The sequence below is a fragment of the Salvelinus alpinus genome, chromosome 25, assembly GCF_045679555.1.
Source record: "Salvelinus alpinus chromosome 25, SLU_Salpinus.1, whole genome shotgun sequence".
Lineage (NCBI taxonomy): Eukaryota > Metazoa > Chordata > Actinopteri > Salmoniformes > Salmonidae > Salvelinus > Salvelinus alpinus.
Genome location: NC_092110.1, coordinates 27,622,023 through 27,649,750, shown reverse-complemented (window position 1 = coordinate 27,649,750; position 27,728 = coordinate 27,622,023). Strand labels below are relative to the sequence as shown.

General features: G+C 41.0%; 1 protein-coding gene and 1 long non-coding RNA gene across 13 annotated transcripts in view; one reads left to right on the top strand and one right to left on the bottom strand.

Annotated features, from left to right (window-relative positions):
• LOC139553754 (myelin transcription factor 1-like protein) overlaps window positions 1-18,189 on the bottom strand; it is a 168,996-nt gene extending 150,807 nt beyond the window's left edge. For 5 of the 12 annotated variants that reach the window (XM_071366392.1, XM_071366394.1, XM_071366397.1 and 2 more), the window contains exon 1: window positions 17,965-18,189. In XM_071366392.1, coding sequence (XP_071222493.1) covers window positions 17,965-18,150 — 186 coding nt within the window. In that variant the 5' untranslated portion in view covers window positions 18,151-18,189. Of the gene's footprint in view, window positions 1-17,319; window positions 17,440-17,964 lie in introns of those variants that run through there. The other 7 variants (XM_071366395.1, XM_071366393.1, XM_071366398.1 and 4 more) reach the window with 4 other exon arrangements.
• Window positions 18,005-27,728, top strand: part of LOC139553757 (uncharacterized) — a 41,028-nt gene continuing 31,304 nt past the window's right edge. The window contains exon 1 of the long non-coding RNA XR_011670722.1: window positions 18,005-18,116. This is a non-coding gene — a long non-coding RNA (uncharacterized lncRNA). The remainder of the gene's footprint in view (window positions 18,117-27,728) is intronic.

Sequence of the window (27,728 nt, the reverse complement as noted above, 5' to 3'; positions counted from 1 at the left end):
CATGGCTATAGAAGCTTCTGATAGGCTAATTTACATAATTTGAGTCAATTGGAGGTGTACCTGTGGATGTATTTCAAGGCCTAACTTCAAACTCAGTGTCTCTTTGCTTGAAATCATGGGGCTATCAAAAGAAATCAGCCAAGACCTCAGAAAAAAAATTGTAAACCTCCACAAGTCTGGTTCATCCTTGGGAGCAGTTTCCAAACGCCTGAAGGTTCCACGTTCATCTGTTCAAACAAATAGTACACAAGTATAAACACCATGGGACCACGTAGCCGTCATACCGCTCAGAAAGGAGATGCGTTCGGTCTCCTAGAGATGAACGTACTTTGGTGCGAAAAGTGCAAATCAATCCCAGAACAACAGCAAAGGACACTGTGAAGATGCTGGAGGAATCAGGTACAAAAGTATCTATATCCACAGTAAAGAGAGTCCTATATCGACATAACCTGAAAGGCTGCTCAGCAAGGAAGAAGCCACTGCTCCAAAACCGCAATAAAATAGCCAGACTACAGTTTGCAACTGCACATGGGGACAAAGATTGTAGTTTTTAGAGAAATGTCCTCTGGTCTGATGAAACAAAAAAAGGACTGTTTGGTCATAATGACCATTGTTATGTTTGGTGGAAAAAGGTGGAGGCTTGCAATCCGAAGAACACCATCCGAACCGTGAAGCACAGGGGTGGCAGCATCATGTTGTGGGGGTGCTTTGCTGCAGGAGGGACTGGTACACTTCACAAAATAGATGGCTTCATGAGGAGAAAAATTATGTGGATATATTGAAGCAAAATCTCAAGACATCAGTCAGGACGTTAAAGCTTGGTCGCAAATGGGTCTTTCAAATGGACAGTGACCCCAAGCATACTTCCAAAGTTGTGGCAAATGGCTTAAGGACAACAAAGTCAAGGTATTGGAGTGGCCATCACAAAGCCCTGACATCAACCCTATAGAAAATTTGTGGGCAGAACTGAAAAAGCGTGTGCGAGCAAGGAGGTCTACAAACCTGACTCAGTTACCCCAGCTCTGTCAGGAGGAATGGGCCAAAATTCACCCAACTTATTGTGGGAAGCTTGTGGAAGGCTACCCGAGACGTTTGACCCAAGTTAAACAATTTTAAAGGCAATTTTACCAAATACTAATTGAGTGTATGTAAATTTCTGACCCACTGGGAATGTGATGAAAGAAATAAAAGCTGAAATAAATCATTCTCTCTACTATTATTCTAACATTTCACAATCTTAAAATACAGCGGTGATCCTAACTGACCTAAAACAGGGAATTTTGTCAGGAATTGTAAAAAACTGAGTTTAAATGTATTTGGCTATGGTGTTGGTAAACTTCCGACTTCAAATGTATACACACCTCCATATATATATATATACACTCACACTCACAAGCAGCAGTACACGGACAGCTCTACTCAAATTTATTTTGCTTTTATTTAACCAGGAAAGTCATTGGGAACAGATTCTCGTTTACAATAACAAACCGGTCAGGTTAATGGTAAAATTTGTCGACATGACTTTTGCCATGATTGTTAGAAGTCATAGATAATGTAATTTTAATTTGATTGTGGTCTAATTGTGGTTTAATATGAGCGGCCTTCTGGGTCTTGAAAGAGATGTTATTAATTTCAGTGGAATTCTCTGGTGTTGTAATCAAATGTGAAAATAAACCATCTATCCACTATATGCACAGCTATATTCAACAGTCATTCCTTCTTCCCCCCTCCATTCCTCCTTCTGCCCATTCATCCCAACCAGTGTCACTTGCCGTTATCAATTACCCATTAGACAGTGTAATATTCACCCAATATTGCCACTGTGCAACTGGGAGATTTTACAGTGATCAAAACCGACAAATCTGATTTAAACACCATGCATAAATAAGAAGTGGGCGCCCTCCCCAATCTAACTAATGAATAATGGATGGATGTTTTCTAATCATTTTCCAATATCGCACCGCTTTTCCCCAGCCCAACAGGAGGTAGGGAGGATTACTTTTTCATTGATTTTTTCCTTCTCTTTCCTCTTTTTTTAAAGTAACAAAAAAACACAGACCTCAAATGTAAAAGACAGTTAATGGTGAGGTAAAAAATCCATCAGGGATGTTGGAATGAGCATTTCTGAGAGATCTTAGCAATGCCTCGCTCTCTCTTTCTCATGGCTTCACATTTCTGCCTCCCTCTCAGAAGGCATGTGTAGGTGGGAGGATGGGGGCAGGAGGGGGGGGGGGGGGGTTGACACTACATGTGATGCCTGCAGGTGAAAATATAAAAAAATGCTATCCCATCCTCTCTTAGCAGTCAAAGCAAGCTAAATACTGATTGTAATAAATTAAAACGCTTCTAATTGATTATCATCAGTGACAACACTCTGGCTTGATCATAATGATATCATGCATAACTTAATAGTCTTAACTGCCCTTTGTCAAGTTCTCTGAGCTGCGTTTGAAGAATTTATTTCAAAACGCTATATCACATTTGTGTTTTTTCATCATAAATCATTGCTTATGCATACCTTCATGTGTGTGTATATATTATTATTACTGTTCTCAGATTTTTATTTATAGATTTTAGGTGTGTATGAAAATGCATTTTTTGGCAAAATGCTATATATCCATTGTTTAGCTGGAATGGAATGTATCCTGTATGTTTCACTGTGATATGTGGTTGATTCAACTACAGTAGCTAGCTATCTTATGTACTGTATGCACTTACTGTAAGTCGCTCTGGATAAAAGCATCTGCTAAATGACAAAAATGTAAAATGTAAATGTTTCACAAACAGATCTCATATTACTGTGTAAATATATATTATTTTTTCAATTTTTTATATTTATGTCACAAATGTATAATTTATACAGTTCTTTATTAAACAAATGTATAATGGAACACTAGTCACTTTAACTTCTTATGGCTGAAGGGGCAGTATTGAGTAGCTTGGATGAAAGGTGCCCATATCAAACGGCCTGCTCCTCAGTCATAGTTGCTAATATTTGCATATTATTATTAGTATTGGATAGAAAACACTCTAAAGTTTCTAAAACTGAAGTCAAAACAGGAAGTCAGAAATCTGAGCTTGTATGTATTCACCAGAGTCCCTAATGAAATCCCCTTGAGATATGAATGATTGTGCACTGCCTAGGGGTTCCACTGGATGTCAACCATCAATAGAAATTATAATGAGACTTCTATGATGTTGTGGGAGAGAATGATAGCAGAATCAGTCAGGTGTCCATCAAGCAGCCATTTTCTGATCATGCTTTTTCCTCATGGTACTCACTAGCGTTCCATTGCTCACGAAGACAAGAAAGAATACTCCGGTTGGAACTTTATTGAAGCTATATGTTAAAAACATCCTAATGATTGATTCTGTACTTAGTTTGAAATGTTTCTTCGACCGGTAATATCACTTTTTGAAGTTTTTGTCCGATATAACGCTGACCAGAATAAGCGTTTGGATATGTAAACCAGACGCGCTAACAAAATAAGTTATTTGGACATAAATAACGGATTTTTTCGAACAAAACAAACATTTATTGTGGACCTGGGATTCCTGGTGTGCTTTCTGATGTAGATCATCAAAGGTAAGGGAATATTTATCATATATTTTCTTGTTTATGTTGACGCCATCTTTGCGGCTGTGGTGTTTTACTTTTGAGCGCCGTCTCAGATTATAGCTTGGGTTTCTTTCTCCGTAAAGTTTTTTTGTAATCTGACACAGCGGTTGCATTAAGGAGAGGTATATCTATAATTCCATGTGTATAACTTGTATTATCATCTATATTTATGAGTATTTCTGTTGAAACGATGTGGCTATGCAAAGTCATTTGATGTTTTTGCCACTAGTGAATCTAGTCGCCTCAATGTAAACTCAGATTTTTTTATATAAATATTAATTTAATCAAACAAAACATGCATGTATTGTGTAACATTAAGTCCTATGAGTGTCATCTGATGAAAATAATCGAAGGTTAGTGATTAATTTTATCTCTATTCTGGTTTTTGTGAAGCTATCTTTAGCTGGAAAAAATGGCTGTGATTATTGTGGTTTTGTGGTGAACTAACATAATCATTTGTAGTCCTTTCGCTGAAAAGCCTATTTGAAATCGGACACTTTGGTGGGATTAACAACAAGATTACCTTTAAAATGATATAAGACACATGAATGTCTGAGGAATTTTAATTATGAGATTTCTGTTTTTTTAATTTGGCGCCTGCACTTCGACTGGCTGTTGTCATATCGATCCCGTTAACGGGACTGCAGCCATAAGAAGTTTTAATCATGTTTAAATAATGTTTACATGCTGCTTTACTCATCTCATATGTATATACTGTAATCTATTCTACTGTATTTTAGTCAATGCCACCCAGTTTCCCCCGGTACTGCTGCTCATTCCGTTCACCAGCTCCAGAGGTCTGCGTCACCGGCCTTCTAGGCGTCACTGAACTGGATCATTACCACCAACCCCGGACTGTCTTGTCTCATTACCCACACCTGGTTCCCATTCCCCCTGATTAGTATGTGTATAATTGTGCCCTCTGTTCCCCATTGTCCTGGTTGATTATTGTTCACACGTCCGTTGGTATGTGAGTACCTGTGCTTTTTATTTCGGCTTTCGTGCAGCATGTATTGTGCACTTGTTATTACGGGTCTCGTCCAGTGTATTGTTGTGCATTTGTTATTACTGGTTTCGCCCTGTGTAGTGTATTTCAGGTCTTGTCCCGTGAATTTATTAGAGGTTTTATCTCACTTGTCACGACTTCCGCCGAAGTCGGTTCCTGTCCTTGTTCGGGCGGCGTTTGGCGGGCGACGTCACCGGTCTTCTAGCCATCGCAGATCCACCTTTCATTTTCCATTTGTTTTGTCTTGTTTTCCCACACACCTGGTTTACATTCCTTCATTACGTGACGTGTATAATACCCTCTGTTCCCCCCCATGTATGTGTGTGGAATTGTTTGTTTTAAAGTGATTGTGCATTATCGACTGGTTTGAGACGGGTTATTTCAACCCATATTTTGTTGTTCTGGGTGTCGTTGGTTTTGCCTCATTTAAACTGCTCCGGTTATTACCCAGTTCTGCTCTCCTGCGCCTGACTTCCCTGCAGCCAATTACGCACCTCTTACATCACTCTTTTGTGTGGGTTACATCCCTGTGTTTTTGTATACGTGTTTGTTTTGGGCATCGTCCCCGTGCCTTTTCATGGCACGTTGTATATTCTGGGTGGAGTCTTAAACCCCCCTATTACGAATTCCTGAGCCTGTCTCCAATCATTTATACAATGTGACACCAACATTTATTAATTCCATTATTTTACTTTCAGATTTGTGTGTATTGTTGTGAATCGTTTTTAGATACTACTGAATTGTTCGATACTACTGCAATGTTGGAGCTAGGAACACAAGCATTTCACTACACCCGCAATAACATCTGCTAAATATGTGTATGTGACCAATAACATTTTATTTGAATTTGATTTGATTTATTTCTCTGAGAGTGAGGCAGTTATGTAGCATTTTGTGAAAAACATGATCATTTGTCTCTGAATTGAAATCATCAAGTGATAGATTTTAAACTAATACATGTCAGTCATTGAACAACCCCAACCCATGATTAGATAGTGAAAAGCACACCAATCTCTTTGTAAAGATAATTTACAAACATTTCTGAAAATGGATATAGTGTTTTGGAATAAAGCTCTTAATTTGTTTCCTTAATGAAAGAAGGCCAAACCAAGTTATGCAAATTATTATTTACAGGTGCCAGCCTGCCCACCTACCTGCCTGCCTGTGTGAAACAGGTCAGTGCAGCTCCTGAAATGGAACAGCCTTTTCACTGTTAATACAATCGTTGGCTTGAATGTGTGCCGGCTAACGCTCACAATGGCACCACTGGGTCAAATACAAGCAGGCTATTTCCCTCAGAATCATAAATCTGAGTTAACTAGGGAAAATAAAGTATATCCCATTCCTGAATAAAATCAGTGCATTGCAATGAACGTGTACTATGGGGGAGGCCAATAGTTGGTGTATAGCCTACTGTGACTCAGTACATAGGACGGTGACTAATCCAGCTCCCATCCACTGCATTATAACCCCGTCACAGCCAGTGTAACTCATACAGATGTGTATGGTAGTGACATATATGTATGGTAGTGACAGTGGTGTATAGGCGTGGAGGCGGAGTGCCAGCCCGACCCTATGCAGGACAGGTGAGGTGATGAATGGGAGCCTGTTATGCCACGAGGTGAAAGTGTCCATTAATCACTGCTCTCCTCCACTCTCCTGGCTTTTCCATTACCATGCACACACTTCAACAGGCCTGATTGGTTTTTAATTGGCCTGCCCGCCAGGAAATACATCACGTACCCCCCCCCCCCCCCCCCCCCAGAATGCTAGGGAGGCGTGAGGCTGCTAGGGCCGCTTCCGTCCCCGAGGAGAGGAGAGGGCTGAAGAGGATAGCAATGTGTTCTTAGACAGATGACCAATTCCAAATCAACACCTATAGCCCTATTCCCTTTCACACTTCTGGTAAAATCTCAAAAGATTAAATAGGTATTAATAATGTGGTAGCTTAATCTTGCCATCAAATAGGATTTTATGACTACCTATCCAAATTTGGTGCAGTTTGGTTTCACTCATCAGCGCATTGATTCTTAAGCCTTACAGAAACCTGTCATGAACCAGTGAGGCACACTAGATCCCCCTTTCTCAGAGCATGGAAGGATCAGTATTGACATTGCAGAATTTACCTTGGATTTATCCCATCACAAAACCAGCTGAACCACGTCATTCAGTGATTGTAAGGGCACATCAATGTCTCTTCAACATCCTGCCACTGGTTTACTCAGTCAAGCTCATCTTGATAATACCAACGAGTAACATTAGCTATAGGGAATAAAAATGAACATCTAAATAGAAATGGTATGTACATGTTTAAATGAATCCTGACCACGGCCTAATCGATTTGATCCTAGTTATGAATCATCATAAGCATCGACCTCCTCCATCCTCCATCATTCTGGACGATGTACAGTATATATACTGTAGTTATATAAATACATTCCTGAGTGTGAATCAGAGAGAAACTGTGTCATGGGCGTGCTCTGAGGGGGGCTAGCTAGCTGGGCTGTAAGCCTCTTTAGCTGTCTCCACAGGGGGGTAGTGTGATCCTCTCTTGGGCCCCTGGGTGGCCTGGCGTTAACACGCTCTAAAGGGAGGAACACCCTCGACCAGGGGGCTTACTCATCGACTCCCAAACAGACAGACACACAGTCATGTGACCATGCAATTCTTCCTTGTTTGTGTCAGACAGGCTAGCATGCTAGTGTTAGCCCACGGTCATTCCATCTCACTTTAATAGAGTCACATTTTCACAGAGTAAAACTAGCAGACTTATAAATCTCTATATTTGCACACAGTCATGCTAGCAGACTTATAACTCTCTATATTTGTACACTGTCATGCTAGCAGACTTATATCGCTTAATAGTACACAGTCGTGCTAGCCGCATCCATCGAGACTGGCTAGCTAGCTAGAGTGTTGCTATGTGACCCAACTACCCAGCAGTTGGGTCACATATGTAACCTTTATTTAACTAGGAAAGTCAGTTAAGTACAAATTCTCATTTACAATGACGGCCTACCCCAGTCAAACCCGGACGACGCTGGGCCAATTGTGCACCGCCCTATGGGTCTCCCAATCATGGCCGGATGTGATACAGCCTGGATTCCAACCAGGGACTGTAGTGACGCCTCTTGCACTGAGATGCAGTGCCTTAGACCGCTGCGCCACTCAGGAGCCCTAAAATAATGTTAGTGGGTGTGTGACTATGTGACCTGCTTCTACTCACCTCAGACAAACTAACATTACCATAGTCATGCTGTCCACAGCACAGCACAGACAAGCTAACTGGCATGTAGCTATATGACCCAGTAGGGTTAGTGTGTATGGAATTCCTATGGGGCTCATTCATTAGTCTGCTTGGGGGTGGGGACATGCTACTCCCACACAAGCCTGGAGATCCTTCAACACACATGCACACACTAGCACACAAACACGCACACACACACTCCCCTATTCCTATGGTGTAAAGAGTTAAAGGTTCATATCTTAGACATGCGTTTCAGTTTCAACCCACTAGAGTGATGCAGTCGTTATTGTAGAGATACAGCACTACTTCTCCAGCTGCCAGGAATATAACTAGAGAAACTGTTAACAAATGGTTCTGAGGTTATTCTGTGCAGATGTTGTTTTGTAAGAAATCATTAAAGAAAGTTAAATTTTCACAGACAATTACACTCTTCCTACGATAGTGGACCTTTAATCAACAAAATCTATTATTGTATCCAGGCTAGCCAACGGAACTCAATCAACAAAACCTATTATTGTATCCAGGCTAGCCAATGGAACTCAATCAACAAAACCTATTATTGTATCCAGGCTAGCCAATGGAACTCAATCAACAAAACCTATTATTGTATCCAGGCTAGCCAACGGAACTCAATCAACAAAACCTATTATTGTATCCAGGCTAGCCAACGGAACTCAATCAACAAAACCTATTATTGTATCCAGGCTAGCCAATGGAACTCAATCAACAAAACCTATTATTGTATCCAGGCTAGCCAACGGAACTCAATCAACAAAACCTATTATTGTATCCAGGCTAGCCAACGGAACTCAATCAACAAAACCTATTATTGTATCCAGGCTAGCCAACGGAACTCAATCAACAAACCTATTATTGTATCCAGGCTAGCCAACGGAACTCAATCAACAAAACCTATTATTGTATCCAGGCTAGCCAACGGAACTCAATCAACAAAACCTATTATTGTATCCAGGCTAGCCAACGGAACTCAATCAACAAAATCTATTATTGTATCCAGGCTATCCAACGGAACTCAATCAACAAAATCTATTATTGTATCCAGGCTAGCCAACGGAACTCAATCAACAAAACCTATTATTGTATCCAGGCTAGCCAACGGAACTCAATCAACAAAATCTATTATTGTATCCAGGCTAGCCAACGGAACTCAATCAACAAAATCTATTATTGTATCCAGGCTAGCCAACGGAACTCAATCAACAAAATCTATTATTGTATCCAGGCTAGCCAACGGAACTCAATCAACAAAACCTATTATTGTATCCAGGCTAGCCAACGGAACTCAATCAACAAAATCTATTATTGTATCCAGGCTATCCAACGGAACTCAATCAACAAAACCAATGTAATTATCTAGAAAAAAGAGATATCAATAGTATTTAAATGGATTGTTGGAAATTGATTAAAAACAAACTTGCTTAATTACTTTTTATACCAAACAAATGTATTGTGATAAATACCTCAACACTTCCATGTCATGTAACTGTAAAGTAATGTTGCCAAAAGTACCCAGTATGTTTTGAAATCCCACCAGTAACCGATTTTCTCAAATTAAATCATAGTGTATTTGTCACATGCTTTGTAAACATCAGGTGTAGACCAACAGTAAAATGCTTACTTACCGGCCCTTTCCAACAATGCTGAGAGAAAAAATTTAAATAATAGAAAAATAATACAAGGAATAAATACACAATGAGTAACGATAACTTGGCTATATACACAGGGTATGTGTTCAGGGGTACGAGGTAATTGAGGTAGATTTGTACATGTACGGTAGGTAGTGATAAAGTGAAAATGCAACAGGATAGTTAATAAACAGTAGCAGCAGCATATGTGATGAGTCAAAAGAGTTACTGCAAAAAGGGTCAATGCAGATAGTTAAGTAGTTAACCAATAGCTACCCAGACTAACTATTTAGCAGTCTTATGGCTTGGGAGTAGAGCTGTCCAGGGTCCTGTTGGTTGCAGACTTGGTGCATCGGTATTGCTTTCCGTGCGTTAGCAAAGAGAACAGTCTATGACTTGGGTGGTGGGATTCTTTGACAATATTTAGGGCCTTCCTCTGACACCGCCTGGTTTAGAGGTTCGGAATGGCAGGGAGCTCAGCCCCAGTGATGTATTGGGTCATACGCACTATGTACTGTAGCGCCTTGCGGTCAGATGCCAAGCAGTTGTCATACCAAGCGGTGACGCAGCATGTCAAGATGCTCTACATGGTGCAGCTGTAGAACTTTTGTGGATCTGAGGAACCATGCCAAATCTTTTTTTTGGAGACGGCTCTCTCGGGCCTTCTCCACAACTATGTTGGTGTGTGTGGACCATGATAATTCTTTGGTGATGTGGACACCGAGGAACTTGAATCTCCCAACCCGCTCCACAACAGCCCCGTCGTTGTGGATGGGGGCGTGCTCGGCCCTCCATTTCCTGAAGTCTACGTTCAGCTCCTTTGTCTTGCTGATGTTGAATGAGAGGTTGTTGGCCTGGCACCACACTGCCAGGTCACTGACCTCCTCCCTGTAGGCTATTTCATCGTCGTCGGTGATCAGGCCAACCACGTTGTGCCTTCAGCAAACTTAATGATGGTGTTGGAGTATCGTGCGCTGCCATGCAGTCGTGGGTGAAGAGGGAGCACAGGAGGGGACTAAATACGCACCCCTGAGGAGCCCCTTGTTGAAGGTCAGAGTGGTGGATGTGTTGTTGCCTACCCTCAACACCTGGGGGCGACCAAGGTACTTATCGATGGAGCCAAAGCACAGATTGAGAATCTGGCTGCAGATTGGAATTCACGGACACTAAAGATAAAACTCCAGATAAACAACCTAGGTGTTATTTCATATTCTGAACTCAATTTCAAATCACACATTAGGAATGTGACCAAGATGGCTTTTTACCACCTGAGGAACATTGCCAAGGTGGGGCAATTTTAAGGTTCTTCTATTCGTTTTTAAATCAATCCTCAATTGTGCACCCCAATACATGTCAGACCTGCTTTTAAGTTATGTACCCAGTAGGTCCATCAGGTCCTCTGGCACTGGCTTTTTAACTATCCCAAAGCCTAGGGTCAAGAGAGGCAGACTTTAGTTATTATGCCCCCAGCCTCTGGAATAGCCAGCCAGAGAACTTGAGGGGGGCCGAAACTGGGAATGATTTTTATAAAAAAAATGTATCCTCTTATATTTGTTGTGTAGTAAATATTTAACTTTTTATTCTAATTTTTTCCTGTGAAGCACATTGCGTTGCATTCCATGTCTGAAATGTGCTGTATAAATAAAGCTTGATTTGATTTGAAGTCCAGGATCCAGTTGCAGAGGGGGTTGTTCAGTCCCAGGGTCTTGAGCTTAGTGATGAGCATGGAGGGCACTATGTTGTTGAACGCTGAGCTACAGTCAATGAACAGCATTCTCACGTAGGTATTCCTCTTGTCCAGGTGGGGAGGGCAGTGTGAAGTGCAATAGAGATTGCGTCATCTGTGGATCTGTTGGGGCGGTATGTGAATTGGAGTGTGTCCAGGGTGTCTGGGATGATGGTGTTGATGTGAGCCATGACAAGCCTTTCCAAGCATTTCATGGCTACAATGAGTACTACGGGGTGGCAATCATTTAGACAGGTTACCTTTGCATTCTCGGGCACAAAGACTATGGTGGTTTGCTTAAAACATGTACTGTAGGTATTACAGACTGGGTCACGGAGGGGTTGAAAATGTCAATGATGACACTTGCCAGCTGGTGAGTGCATGCTCTGAGTACGCATCCTGGTGAATGTTCACCTGTTTAAAGGTCTTACTTACTACGGAGAGAGAGATCACATAGTCATCCAGAACAGCTGTTGCTCTCATGTATGGTTCAGTGTTACTTGCCTCGAAGCAAGCGTAGAAGGAATTTAGCTTCTCTAGTAGGCTCACATCACTAGGCAGCTTCTGGCTGGGTTTCCCTTTGTAATCCATGATAGTTTGCAAGCTCTGACAAATCCGACGAGCTTCAGAGTCGGCGTAGTAGGAATCAATCTTAGTCCTGTATTCATGTTTTGTCTGTTTGATGGCTCGCCAGAGGTCGAGTAGTGTCCCGTTCCTTGAAAGCGGCAGCTCGAGCCTTTAGCTCAGTGCGGATGTTGCCTGTAATCCATGGCTTCTGGTTGGGATATGTACGTGCGGTCACTGTGGAGATGGCGTTGTCAATGCACCTATTAAAGAAGCCAGTGACTGATGCGTTAAACTCCTCAATGTTATCGGATGAATCCCAGTCCTGTAGCTTAGCATCAGCTTCATTGGACCACTTCCGTATTGAGTGCATCACTGGCACTTGCTGTTTGAGCTTCTGTGTGTGGAGTAAAGGTGAACTAGAGTGTTTTCGTCTCTAGTTGCACAGTTGACATGCTGGTTAAAATGTGGTAAGACGGATTTCAGTTTCCCTGCATTAAAATCCCTGGCCAGTAGGAGCGCTGCCTCTGCATGTGCATTTTCTTGTTTGCTTATGGCCCTATACACCTGTTTTAGGGCGGTCTTAGTGCCAGCATTGGTTTGTGGTGGTAAATAGACAGCTACAAAAAATATAGGTTTTAATTATATTTTCTAACTCAGGTGAGCAAAACCTCGAGACTTCCTTAATATTAGAGATTGCGTACCAGCTATTGTTAACAAAGACACACACCTCCCCCATAGCCTTACCCGAAGCTGCTGGTCTTTACGATGCATTAAAAAAACAGCTAAATGTATATTATCCATGTTCTTGTTCAGCCACGACTCCGAGAAACATAGGATATTACAGTTCTTTAGGTCCCAATTATAGCATTGTCTCGAATGGAGCTTGTCCAGTTCGTTCGCCAAGGGAACGGAAGCTGGAGGCAGTTTATTAACTCGCCGACGTAGTCTCGTCAGGGAGCCCGCTTGTTTGCCTCTCTTGCATCATCTCTTCCTTTTTTGATTCCCAGGGATTAGGGCCTGGACTGGAATGAGCAGTACATTCACAGCTGCTGACTCGTTGAAGTAGAAATCTTCATCCAAATCTAGTTTAGTGATCGCTGTTCTGTTGTCCAGAAGCTGTTTTCTGTCGTAGGAAATTATTGCGGAAATATTATGAACAAAAAAAGTTAAGATCAGTGTAAAAACAAAATACACCAATTAGCAAAATTGGTCAGGAGCCCGTAAAACGGTAGCTATCTACTGCAGCTCCATCTTCATCTGTCTGGCCTCCTGAGACTGTTCTGATTATGTGGGATCCTTGAGATGCTGAGGAAGAGGGTGAATATATGAGATGAGGGATGGGTAAAGGGAGGGATGGAGGGACAGCCTGGTCTCATAGACTAGATGTAACATAGTAAACGTTAATCCGAGAAACAAATTAGTATGATATGTTACCTTTGGTATGGTTATATAACACAGAAGGTTACTTAACCCTTTACACTCGTGGGACTTGGCCTATATGGATAGGGCTAAATTTAAATGTTTCTTACAGAAGAAATATGAAAAGCATATGCATAACCATGGTAGCAATTGAAATAAAAAATAAAACAGTTTGGAGATTATGGAAAATTATTAGACCAATGGTTAGGACACAACAGCTCACCTGAATCCAAACATTACATTGTTGATTTTATGTGCATTTTACATTTACTGTACTTTTTTTTCACTGCATTTGTTGATAACGAAATTTGAAAATATTTTGAATACATTCAGTAACATGATAATATGAGGTAGGTGCAACATAAGACAAACATGTTACAAGGGTTTGAGTGAGAGTACTATAACTGTTGTCTCCAAGTGTCCACACACCTCTCCGAAGTGTGCACAGTTCCTAAGTAATTGCAATGCACTTTTATGACTCAAAGAAAAGTCTTCAACTATAAGGTGTTTTTTTGAGCTGTCCTAGCTCTGCCATTGAAGAACTAGAGCAAGCACATTTGTAGGTTTGTTTGGAACACAACCCTGCATCCCCACCATTACACAATTACTGTTGTTTACGCAGTCCAAAAATGGCCCATTATAAATCGCAATCTGGGACAAGTTGGAATCATTTGAAAGCGTGTTCTATTGCCAACATGACTAACTAAGTTATAAAAAACGATATTTCAAGGTTTTCACAATACAATTCAGGGAAACAGATTGTAATTTTGGTGCACATAGAAAGGAGTCATGAGTGGATTCAGGTGCCTGGGCTGCAGCACATTTCCTTCACAAAAGACAAACATAGACTCATTGTGTTCAGAACAACCCAGGGTATGACACCATGTCATCTTGTAACTGTACCTCAAACAAAATTGACACTGAATGTGACATTCCTTTTATGCTGTGGAAATGTGATGTGCACATTTGGACTCATGAGTGTTTGGCTTGCTTGCATGACATCAAAGCGATATTTATTATAATCCTCAATGTCTCATCTTTCAAAATACATACAGCATTTCCCTTACTCAGATAACAAAAACCGAAAGGAGGGTCGTTGGTGGGCGTATAACGTGAACGTCTAGAAAACCTACGATTGAGTGTTCAACTCTCATTACGGACAACTTTTGTAATTTTAGCAAAAAGCAACTTTGCAACTACTTAGAATGTTAGCAAACCCTTCCCCTAAACCTGACCTTAACCCCTTTAACGTAACTCCTAAACCTAACCTTAACCCTAAGCTTAACCCCTAACCACAGCTAACATTAGCATTAGCATTAGCCACCTAGCAACCTAGCTAACGTTAGTCACAACCAATTGGAAATCGTAACATATCACACGTATTGGAAATTCGTAACATATTGTATGAATTGCAATTCGTAACATATCATACGAATTGTAATGTAACATATCACATAAAATGGAGGATAGATATCCACAAATTAATAGATACCATACCATATGTATCATAATAATTTCAGTTTACTATGCTACGCCTAACCTTGAGTCCAGATTGGGAGGGAGGGGGTTCCCGGGAGCTGGTCGCATGAGAGCCAGGGAGGGTGCTATCCCTCTATAATTTAATCACATTTGGCTGTCTCCCTGTTCTCAGCCTACACAGTAAAGCAAGTTAGGCACCGCGGTGACACACACACACACATACAGAAACAGACACACACAGTCTCACACACACTCTCTCCCGCGCTCTCTATCCCACCTCTCTCTCCCGCTTTCTCTCCCCTCACTCTCTCACCAACACACTCATGATAAGCAAAACATTTCCTTCCTCATCCTGACACCAGAAAAGTATACAGAACATCCCTTCACCATACAGCCTCAGCCGGGCATCATGTCAGAACATCCCTTCACCATACAGCCTCAGCCGGGCATCATGTCAGAACATCCCTTCACCATACAGCCTCAGCCGGTCATCATGTCAGAACATCCCTTCACCATACAGCCTCAGCCGGTCATCACGTCAGAACATCCCTTCACCATACAGCCTCAGCCGGTCATCACGTCAGAACATCCCTTCACCATACAGCCTCAGCCGGTCATCACGTCAGAACATCCCTTCACCATACAGCCTCAGCCGGTCATCACGTCAGAACATCCCTTCACCATACAGTCTCAGCTGGACAAAATGTCCCTTCAACATGAAGCCTCAGCTGGACATCATGTCAGAGCAGCCCTTCACATGCAGACTCAGCTGTACAAAATGTCCCTTCACCATGCAACTTCAGCTGGACATCATGTCAACATTTCCCTGACTCAGCCCAGTTCTATAAAAGGTGTACATTGTGTACAGCATATTGAGATCTACATCCCTAAGGCTATGGGAAAATACAAATGATCTATCTAAATATGCAATGTAATAATCCAGCAGCGACATTATATATTTCTTTTCTGGAACCCATTTGATTTCCATTTCTAAATAGCCAGATTAGAGAACATTTGTGGACAGAATTTGTGCATTCATTATTATTCCCTCCCACAAAGTCAATTGTTGGTAAAAAAAAAAAAAAAGAGGAGACAGGCACACAATTATTTCAGTTCATTTTCAGATTTAGAGCTTTTTTGTAAAGGTCTGTTTTCTTCACCCAGAGAGACATGTTGCAGTGCCTCAGCCTTCTGCTCTGTGCCATGGTATCATGGTGCCACCCACCAGTGGCATGACAATGGGCCTCAGGATCTCATCACGGTATTTCTGTGCATTCAAATTGCCATCGATAAAATTATATTGTGTTCGTTGTCCGTAGATTATTCCTGCACATACAATAACCCCACTGCCACCATGGGGCACTTTGCCCACACGTCTGATATCTGCCCGGTACAGTTGAAACCGGGATTCATCCGTGAAGAGCACATTTCTCCAGCGTGCCAGTGGCCATCGAAGATGAGCATTTGCCCACTGAAGTCTGTACCGACGCCGAACTGCAGTCAGGTCAAGACCCTGGTGAGGACGATGAGCATGCAGATGAGCTTCCCTGAGCTTCCCTGAGGTTTCTAACAGTTTGTGCAGAAATTCTCCGGTTGTGCCACAGTTTCACCCCACAGGTGAAGAAGCAGGATGTGGAGATCCTGGGTTGGCGTAGTTACATGTGGTCTGCAGTTGTGAGGCCAGTTGGACGTACTGCCAAATTCTCTAAAAAGATGTTGGAAGCAGCTTAATGTAGACAAATGAACATTTAACTCTTTGGCAACAGCTCTGGTGGACTTTCCTGCAGTCAGCATACAAACTCCCTCAAAACTTGAGACTTCTTTGGCATTGTACTGTGTGACAAAACTGCACATTTTAGAGTAGCCTTTTATTGTACCAAGCACGAGGTGCACCTGTGTAATGATCATGCTGTTTAATCAGCTTCTTGATATGCCACACCTGTCAGGTGGATAGATTATATTGGCAAAGGAGAAATGCTCACTAAAAGTAATGTAAACAAATTTATGCCCCCAAATTTTGAGAAATAAGCTTTTTGTATATGTAGAACATTTCTAGGATCTTTTATTTCAGCTCATGAAACATGGGACCAACACTTTACATTTTGCGTTTCTATTTTTGTTCAGTATAGTTAACCATGTATGAGGATTCAAAACAGTCAATGTTAGCTGCATGCTATAAAGGAATAATAACAATGTAGAGCATTCAAAGGTTTGTTAAGGCATCAAATCTCCAAAACAATATAAAACATGAATATATCAACAATATGAAAATTCAACAAAAAGTAGAAGTATTCCAGAAGGAGTTCAACACTCTACTTGCCATTCAATCAAACAACTCAGCTAAACAAAGCTTGGCATCAGAGATTCCAATGTAAAGCACAATATACAGTGAATACACATTTCATATCAACATTCTAAATATCTAAATAAGCTGAGACTCAAGCATTTCTAAGCAAATGTCATACTGCATAGTTCACTATCTTAACTTCTAAGTAATATTCTCCTTCAATTTTAGCTATAACCCTCTTTTGACAATGTACTCTTATCAAACATATCATTGACAGAAGTCAAAGCACTCACAAGAAGATTGAAAGAAGAAGAGTAACCCACCAGTCTCAGAATGCAGTCTTCTCCCAAACTTGTTTATGCTCCAGTATGTCCGTCCTCTTTCTTTCTTTCTTTCTTTCTTTCTTTCTTTCTTTCTTTCTTTCTTTCTTTCTTTCTTTCTTTCTTTCTTTCTTTCTTTCTTTCTTTCTCTTTCTTTCTTTCTCTTTTATCCCACTCGTTCTTTACCCCTCACACACTCTGCTCCCTGCAAACTTATCATGTCTTCCTGTATGCAAATAATTTTGACTTGAGAGTCGGCTGGAGATGAGGGAACAAGGGAGAAAAAGAGGAGACAGGCAAGAGATAGAAAGAGGAAGAGGGAAGGAGGAGAGAAGATAATGGTTGAAGGCAGGCAACCAATGGGCCTGGAGCTTAATGGAAAAAAGGAATGAGGGCAGCACCAATGAGGCGAAGCGGAAGGGAGAGAGAGATGAGGGAGGAGAGGCGGCGAAGGGAAGGATGGCGAGAGAGCGCACAGCCGAGAGGAAAGAGCGAAGGAGAGAGTGGAGTGGCAGACAGAGAGAGAGAGAGAGAGAGAGAGGGAGGAAAAAGAAGCAGAGGATGTGCGTTGCAGGGGCTAGGTACCCCAGTGAGACGGAGAGACTGCAGAAGAGAAGAGAGGGAGAGAAGGAACAGTGTGTGGCTTACCGTAGTGTAGATGGCATTCTCAGACAGCCACGAAGACAGACTCCTCACCCAGCGAGACTCACACAGCACAGCGTACCAAGACTGATGAATGACAAAAACAACAAAGGAGAAGAACACCAAGCCGCCTGGTACCCTAAAGCAAGCGTGCGTCTGTGAGTGTGAGAGTGTGAGTGAGATCATGTTCATGTGTGTGTGCTCTCTCTCTCTCTCTCTCTCTCTCTCTCTCTCTCTCTCTCTCTCTCTCTCTCTCTCTCTCTCTCTCTCTCTCTCTCTCTCTCTCTCTCTCTCTCTCTCTCTCTCTCTCTCTCTCTCTCTCTCTCTCTCTCTCTCTCTCTCTCTCTCTCTCTCTCTCTCTCTCTCTCTCTCTCTCTCTCTCTCTCTCTCTCTCTCTCTCTCTCTCTCTCTCTCTCACACACACACACACACACACACACACACACACACACACACACACACACACACACACACACACACACACACACATGTATTCAGGGCTGCAGACAGTCTGCTCCCAGCATCGGTTCTTCCCATGGGCCCTGGGTCTCAGGAGGGGGCGGAGGGGGAGGATGAAGGAAAGGGAGGATAAATGGAGGGGGATGGGGCGGGGCTTGCATGACGTGTGGAGGGCTGTGGACTGCTGTATTTAACCTGGGAATCTACAATGTGCCCATGTATCCTCCAGGAGGAAGCCAAGATGAGCTCCTCTGGTTCAAGACACAATATGTGGCTGTAGTTCAGCTGTATGTGGAACTGAGAGCAGTAAGATTGTAGAGTAGAATGGAATACGGGAAGGCTGCTGAACTGTAGTGCACACGGTTAATTAAGGCTGCTTTCCTGTCTGGGCTTTGAACTATGGTGAGCAGCAGCATGGTGGAGGAGATAAATTAGTTGGAAAGCAGGCTCGCCGTGTTCTCAGCCAACACACTGACAGCCAGGGAGTCAGGAGAACCTATTGGCTAAAACCTACGACATATTTACAGTAAATCATGTCCTGCCGTAGAGCGCTGACATTCATAGTCACTCTTGTGTGAATGAAAAGGGAATAACAGCAAATACATTTGCATTTTTACCCAGATATGCAAATTAAGGTATGCTAATTTGGTCCCTGAGACATCATCATAATTCGATTATGAGTTAGATTCATTTCATACCGGACAGAGGTGCTAATTAATTCATTTCTACTGGTGAGTTTGAATGACTTGCCAAAGTAGCGTGGCATTCCGAAGTTAGGCTAGATAGTATTCTTTTTTTTTTGTTTCAATACTTACATTGCTGATATTCTAGACATAGTTATATGAAAATACATAACTACAAGAGAAAACAAAACACTAATTAAATGAAAATACCTCAAAATACAAAATGTGTGAATCTATGACAGAAAATATTGCCAAAATTCTGTTTTGATCCCCAAAATAACAATGAACAAATCATGCTATATAAAGCCACATTTAGCAGAACCAACAAACAGAGAGCTTTCTTTAGTAATGCTGCCAGGCTAGCAGTGAGTGAGATGAGGCATGATAAGTACTCCAGTGGATTGGGACATGGTCTGCCCTGAGGGGGCTCAATATTAACCATTTCAAATTCCTATTTGGGTATGTTAATGCCAATCGAGCACAATTAATTTACTTTGCATTCAGTTGTCATAAACAAACAAACAAAAGGGAGAAAGGAAGAAATGTGTGTATTTTTGAAGATAATTGATTTTACTGAAGTAATAATCATCTCATCAAATCATGAATGTTTAAAATGAATGAATATGTTAAAACAGGGGCCTTCAACATGTCAATATGTTAAAACAGGGGTTCTTCAACATGTCAATATGTTAAAACAGGGGCCTTCAACATGTCAATATGTTAAAACAGGGGCCTTCAACATGACAATATGTTAAAACAGGGGCCTTCAACATGACAATATGTTAAAACAGGGGCCTTCAACATGTCAATATGTTAAAACAGGGGCCTTCAACATGTCAATGTGTTAAAGCAGGGGCCTTCAATATGTCAATATGTTAAAACAGGGCCTTCAACATGTCAATATGTTAAAACAGGGGCCTTCAACATGTCAATATGTTAAAACAGGGGTTCTTCAACATGTCAATATGTTAAAACAGGGGCCTTCAACATGACAATATGTTAAAACAGGGGCCTTCAACATGTCAATATGTTAAAACAGGGGCCTTCAACATGTCAATGTGTTAAAGCAGGGGCCTTCAATATGTCAATATGTTAAAACAGGGGCCTTCAACATGTCAATATGTTAAAGCAGGGACCTTCAACATGTCAATATGTTAAAACAGGGGCCTTCAACATGTCAATATGTTAAAACAGGGGTTCTTCAACATGTCAATATGTTAAAACAGGGGCCTTCAACATGTCAATATGTTAAAACAGGGGCCTTCAACATGTCAATATGTTAAAACATGGCCTTCAACATGTCAATATGTTAAAACAGGGGCCTTCAACATGTCAATATGTTAAAACAGGGGTTCTTCAACCAGTCAATATGTTAAAACAGGGGCCTTCAACATGTCAATATGTTAAAACAGGGGCCTTCAACATGACAATATGTTAAAACAGGGGCCTTCAACATGTCAATATGTTAAAACTGGGGCCTTCAACATGTCAATGTGTTAAAGCAGGGGCCTTCAATATGTCAATATGTTAAAACAGGGGCCTTCAACATGTCAATATGTTAAAGCAGGGGCCTTCAACATGTCAATATGTTAAAACAGGGGCCTTCAACATGTCAATATGTTAAAACAGGGGCCTTCAACATGTCAATATGTTAAAACAGGGGCCTTCAACATGTCAATATGTTAAAGCAGGGGCCTTCAACATGTCAATATGTTAAAACAGGGGCCTTCAACATGTCAATATGTTAAAACAGGGGCCTTCAACATGTCAATATGTTAAAACAGGGGCCTTCAACATGTCAATATGTTAAAACAGGGGCCTTCAACATGTCAATATGTTAAAACAGGGGCCTTCAACATGTCAATATGTTAAAACAGGGGCCTTCAACATGTCAATATGTTAAAACAGGGGCCTTCAACATGTCAATATGTTAAAACAGGGTCCTTCAACATGTCAATATGTTAAAACAGGGGCCTTCAACATGTCAATATGTTAAAACAGGGGCCTTCAACATGTCAATATGTTAAAACAGGGGCCTTCAACATGTCAATATGTTAAAACAGGGGCCTTCAACATGTCAATATGTTAAAACAGGGGCCTTCAACATGTCAATATGTTAAAGCAGGGTCCTTCAACATGTCAATATGTTAAAACAGGGGCCTTCATCATGTCAATATGTTAAAACAGGGGCCTTCAACATGTCAATATGTTAAAGCAGGGGCCTTCAACATGTCAATATGTTAAAACAGGGACCTTCAACATGTCAATATGTTAAAGCAGGGGCCTTCAACATGTCAATATGTTAAAGCAGGGGCCTGCAACATGTCAATATGTTAAAACAGGGGCCTTCAACATGTCAATATGTTAAAGCAGGGGCCTTCAACATGTCAATATGTTAAAGCAGGGGCCTTCAACATGTCAATATGTTAAAGCAGGGGCCTTCAACATGTCAATATGTTAAAGCAGGGGCCTTCAACATGACAATATGTAAAAACAGGGGCCTTCAACATGTCAATATGTTAAAACAGGGGAATTCAATATATCAATATGTTAAAGCAGGGGCCTTCAACATGTCAATATGTTAAAACAGGGGCCTTCAACATGTCAATATGTTAAAGCAGGGGCCTTCAACATGTCAATATGTTAAAACAGGGGCCTTCAACATGTCAATATGTTAAAGCAGGGGCCTTCAACATGTCAATATGTAAAAACAGGGGCCTTCAACATGTCAATATGTTAAAACAGGGGCCTTCAACATGTCAATATGTTAAAACAGGGGTCTTCAACATGTCAATATGTTAAAGCAGGGGCCTTCAACATGTCAATTTGTTAAAACAGGGGCCTTCAATATGTCAATATGTTAAAGACGGGGTCTTCAACATGTCAATATGTTAAAGCAGGGCCTTCAACATGTCAATATGTTAAAGCAGGGGCCTTCAACATGTCAATATGTTAAAGCAAGGGCCTTCAACATGTCAATATGTTAAAGCAGGGGCCTTCAACCAGTCAATATGTTAAAACAGGGGCCTTCAACATGTCAATATGTTAAAACAGGGGCCTTCAACATGTCAATATGTTAAAACTGGGGCCTTCAACATGTCAATGTGTTAAAGCAGGGGCCTTCAATATGTCAATGTGTTAAAACAGGGGCCTTCAACATGTCAATATGTTAAAGCAGGGGCCTTCAACATGTCAATATGTTAAAACAGGGGCCTTCAACATGTCAATATGTTAAAACAGGGGCCTTCAACATGTCAATATGTTAAAACAGGGGCCTTCAACATGTCAATATGTTAAAACAGGGGCCTTCAACATGTCAATATGTTAAAGCAGGTGCCTTCAACATGTCAATATGTTAAAACAGGGGCCTTCAACATGTCAATATGTTAAAACAGGGGCCTTCAACATGTCAATATGTTAAAACAGGGGCCTTCAACATGTCAATATGTTAAAACAGGGGCCTTCAACATGTCAATATGTTAAAACAGGGGCCTTCAACATGTCAATATGTTAAAACAGGGGCCTTCAACATGTCAATATGTTAAAACAGGGGCCTTCAACATGTCAATATGTTAAAACAGGGTCCTTCAACATGTCAATATGTTAAAACAGGGGCCTTCAACATGTCAATATGTTAAAACAGGGGCCTTCAACATGTCAATATGTTAAAACAGGGGCCTTCAACATGTCAATATGTTAAAACAGGGGCCTTCAACATGTCAATATGTTAAAACAGGGGCCTTCAACATGTCAATATGTTAAAGCAGGGTCCTTCAACATGTCAATATGTTAAAACAGGGGCCTTCATCATGTCAATATGTTAAAACAGGGGCCTTCAACATGTCAATATGTTAAAGCAGGGGCCTTCAACATGTCAATATGTTAAAACAGGGACCTTCAACATGTCAATATGTTAAAGCAGGGGCCTTCAACATGTCAATATGTTAAAGCAGGGGCCTGCAACATGTCAATATGTTAAAACAGGGGCCTTCAACATGTCAATATGTTAAAGCAGGGGCCTTCAACATGTCAATATGTTAAAGCAGGGGCCTTCAACATGTCAATATGTTAAAGCAGGGGCCTTCAACATGTCAATATGTTAAAGCAGGGGCCTTCAACATGTCAATATGTTAAAACAGGGGCCTTCAACATGTCAATATGTTAAAACAGGGGAATTCAATATATCAATATGTTAAAGCAGGGGCCTTCAACATGTCAATATGTTAAAACAGGGGCCTTCAACATGTCAATATGTTAAAGCAGGGGCCTTCAACATGTCAATATGTTAAAACAGGGGCCTTCAACATGTCAATATGTTAAAGCAGGGGCCTTCAACATGTCAATATGTAAAAACAGGGGCCTTCAACATGTCAATATGTTAAAACAGGGGAATTCAATATATCAATATGTTAAAGCAGGGGCCTTCAACATGTCAATATGTTAAAACAGGGGCCTTCAACATGTCAATATGTTAAAGCAGGGGCCTTCAACATGTCAATATGTTAAAACAGGGGCCTTCAACATGTCAATATGTTAAAGCAGGGGCCTTCAACATGTCAATATGTAAAAACAGGGGCCTTCAACATGTCAATATGTTAAAACAGGGGCCTTCAACATGTCAATATGTTAAAACAGGGGTCTTCAACATGTCAATATGTTAAAGCAGGGGCCTTCAACATGTCAATTTGTTAAAACAGGGGCCTTCAACATGTCAATATGTTAAAGCAGGGGCCTTCAACATGTCAATATGTAAAAACAGGGGCCTTCAACATGTCAATATGTTAAAACAGGGGCCTTCAACATGTCAATATGTTAAAACAGGGGTCTTCAACATGTCAATATGTTAAAGCAGGGGCCTTCAACATGTCAATTTGTTAAAACAGGGGCCTTCAATATGTCAATATGTTAAAGACGGGGTCTTCAACATGTCAATATGTTAAAGCAGGGCCTTCAACATGTCAATATGTTAAAGCAGGGGCCTTCAACATGTCAATATGTTAAAGAAAGGGCCTTCAACATGTCAATATGTTAAAGCAGGGGCCTTCAACCAGTCAATATGTTAAAACAGGGGCCTTCAACATGTCAATATGTTAAAACAGGGGCCTTCAACATGACAATATGTTAAAACAGGGGCCTTCAACATGTCAATATGTTAAAACTGGGGCCTTCAACATGTCAATGTGTTAAAGCAGGGGCCTTCAATATGTCAATATGTTAAAACAGGGGCCTTCAACATGTCAATATGTTAAAGCAGGGGCCTTCAACATGTCAATATGTTAAAACAGGGGCCTTCAACATGTCAATATGTTAAAACAGGGGCCTTCAACATGTCAATATGTTAAAACAGGGGCCTTCAACATGTCAATATGTAAAAACAGGGGCCTTCAACATGTCAATATGTTAAAACAGGGGCCTTCAACATGTCAATATGTTAAAACAGGGGAATTCAATATATCAATATGTTAAAGCAGGGGCCTTCAACATGTCAATATGTTAAAACAGGGGCCTTCAACATGTCAATATGTTAAAGCAGGGGCCTTCAACATGTCAATATGTTAAAACAGGGGCCTTCAACATGTCAATATGTTAAAGCAGGGGCCTTCAACATGTCAATATGTAAAAACAGGGGCCTTCAACATGTCAATATGTTAAAACAGGGGCCTTCAACATGTCAATATGTTAAAGCAGGGGCCTTCAACATGTCAATATGTAAAAACAGGGGCCTTCAACATGTCAATATGTTAAAACAGGGGCCTTCAACATGTCAATATGTTAAAACAGGGGTCTTCAACATGTCAATATGTTAAAGCAGGGGCCTTCAACATGTCAATTTGTTAAAACAGGGGCCTTCAATATGTCAATATGTTAAAGACGGGGTCTTCAACATGTCAATATGTTAAAGCAGGGCCTTCAACATGTCAATATGTTAAAGCAGGGGCCTTCAACATGTCAATATGTTAAAGCAAGGGCCTTCAACATGTCAATATGTTAAAGCAGGGGCCTTCAACCAGTCAATATGTTAAAACAGGGGCCTTCAACATGTCAATATGTTAAAACAGGGGCCTTCAACATGACAATATGTTAAAACAGGGGCCTTCAACATGTCAATATGTTAAAACTGGGGCCTTCAACATGTCAATGTGTTAAAGCAGGGGTCTTCAATATGTCAATATGTTAAAACAGGGGCCTTCAACATGTCAATATGTTAAAGCAGGGGCCTTCAACATGTCAATATGTTAAAACAGGGGCCTTCAACATGTCAATATGTTAAAACAGGGGCCTTCAACATGTCAATATGTTAAAACAGGGGCCTTCAACATGTCAATATGTTAAAGCAGGGGCCTTCAACATGTCAATATGTTAAAACAGGGGCCTTCAACATGTCAATATGTTAAAACAGGGGCCTTCAACATGTCAATATGTTAAAACAGGGGCCTTCAACATGTCAATATGTTAAAACAGGGGCCTTCAACATGTCAATATGTTAAAACAGGGGCCTTCAACATGTCAATATGTTAAAACAGGGGCCTTCAACATGTCAATATGTTAAAACAGGGGCCTTCAACATGTCAATATGTTAAAACAGGGTCCTTCAACATGTCAATATGTTAAAACAGGGGCCTTCAACATGTCAATATGTTAAAACAGGGGCCTTCAACATGTCAATATGTTAAAACAGGGGCCTTCAACATGTCAATATGTTAAAACAGGGGCCTTCAACATGTCAATATGTTAAAACAGGGGCCTTCAACATGTCAATATGTTAAAGCAGGGTCCTTCAACATGTCAATATGTTAAAACAGGGGCCTTCATCATGTCAATATGTTAAAACAGGGGCCTTCAACATGTCAATATGTTAAAGCAGGGGCCTTCAACATGTCAATATGTTAAAACAGGGACCTTCAACATGTCAATATGTTAAAGCAGGGGCCTTCAACATGTCAATATGTTAAAGCAGGGGCCTGCAACATGTCAATATGTTAAAACAGGGGCCTTCAACATGTCAATATGTTAAAGCAGGGGCCTTCAACATGTCAATATGTTAAAGCAGGGGCCTTCAACATGTCAATATGTTAAAGCAGGGGCCTTCAACATGTCAATATGTTAAAGCAGGGGCCTTCAACATGTCAATATGTTAAAACAGGGGCCTTCAACATGTCAATATGTTAAAACAGGGGAATTCAATATATCAATATGTTAAAGCAGGGGCCTTCAACATGTCAATATGTTAAAACAGGGGCCTTCAACATGTCAATATGTTAAAGCAGGGGCCTTCAACATGTCAATATGTTAAAACAGGGGCCTTCAACATGTCAATATGTTAAAGCAGGGGCCTTCAACATGTCAATATGTAAAAACAGGGGCCTTCAACATGTCAATATGTTAAAACAGGGGCCTTCAACATGTCAATATGTTAAAACAGGGACCTTCAACATGTCAATATGTTAAAGCAGGGGCCTTCAACATGTCAATATGTTAAAGCAGGGGCCTGCAACATGTCAATATGTTAAAACAGGGGCCTTCAACATGTCAATATGTTAAAGCAGGGGCCTTCAACATGTCAATATGTTAAAGCAGGGGCCTTCAACATGTCAATATGTTAAAGCAGGGGCCTTCAACATGTCAATATGTTAAAGCAGGGGCCTTCAACATGTCAATATGTTAAAACAGGGGCCTTCAACATGTCAATATGTTAAAACAGGGGAATTCAATATATCAATATGTTAAAGCAGGGGCCTTCAACATGTCAATATGTTAAAACAGGGGCCTTCAACATGTCAATATGTTAAAGCAGGGGCCTTCAACATGTCAATATGTTAAAACAGGGGCCTTCAACATGTCAATATGTTAAAGCAGGGGCCTTCAACATGTCAATATGTAAAAACAGGGGCCTTCAACATGTCAATATGTTAAAACAGGGGCCTTCAACATGTCAATATGTTAAAACAGGGGTCTTCAACATGTCAATATGTTAAAGCAGGGGCCTTCAACATGTCAATTTGTTAAAACAGGGGCCTTCAATATGTCAATATGTTAAAGACGGGGTCTTCAACATGTCAATATGTTAAAGCAGGGCCTTCAACATGTCAATATGTTAAAGCAGGGGCCTTCAACATGTCAATATGTTAAAGAAAGGGCCTTCAACATGTCAATATGTTAAAGCAGGGGCCTTCAACCAGTCAATATGTTAAAACAGGGGCCTTCAACATGTCAATATGTTAAAACAGGGGCCTTCAACATGACAATATGTTAAAACAGGGGCCTTCAACATGTCAATATGTTAAAACTGGGGCCTTCAACATGTCAATGTGTTAAAGCAGGGGCCTTCAATATGTCAATATGTTAAAACAGGGGCCTTCAACATGTCAATATGTTAAAGCAGGGGCCTTCAACATGTCAATATGTTAAAACAGGGGCCTTCAACATGTCAATATGTTAAAACAGGGGCCTTCAACATGTCAATATGTTAAAACAGGGGCCTTCAACATGTCAATATGTTAAAGCAGGGGCCTTCAACATGTCAATATGTTAAAACAGGGGCCTTCAACATGTCAATATGTTAAAACAGGGGCCTTCAACATGTCAATATGTTAAAACAGGGGCCTTCAACATGTCAATATGTTAAAA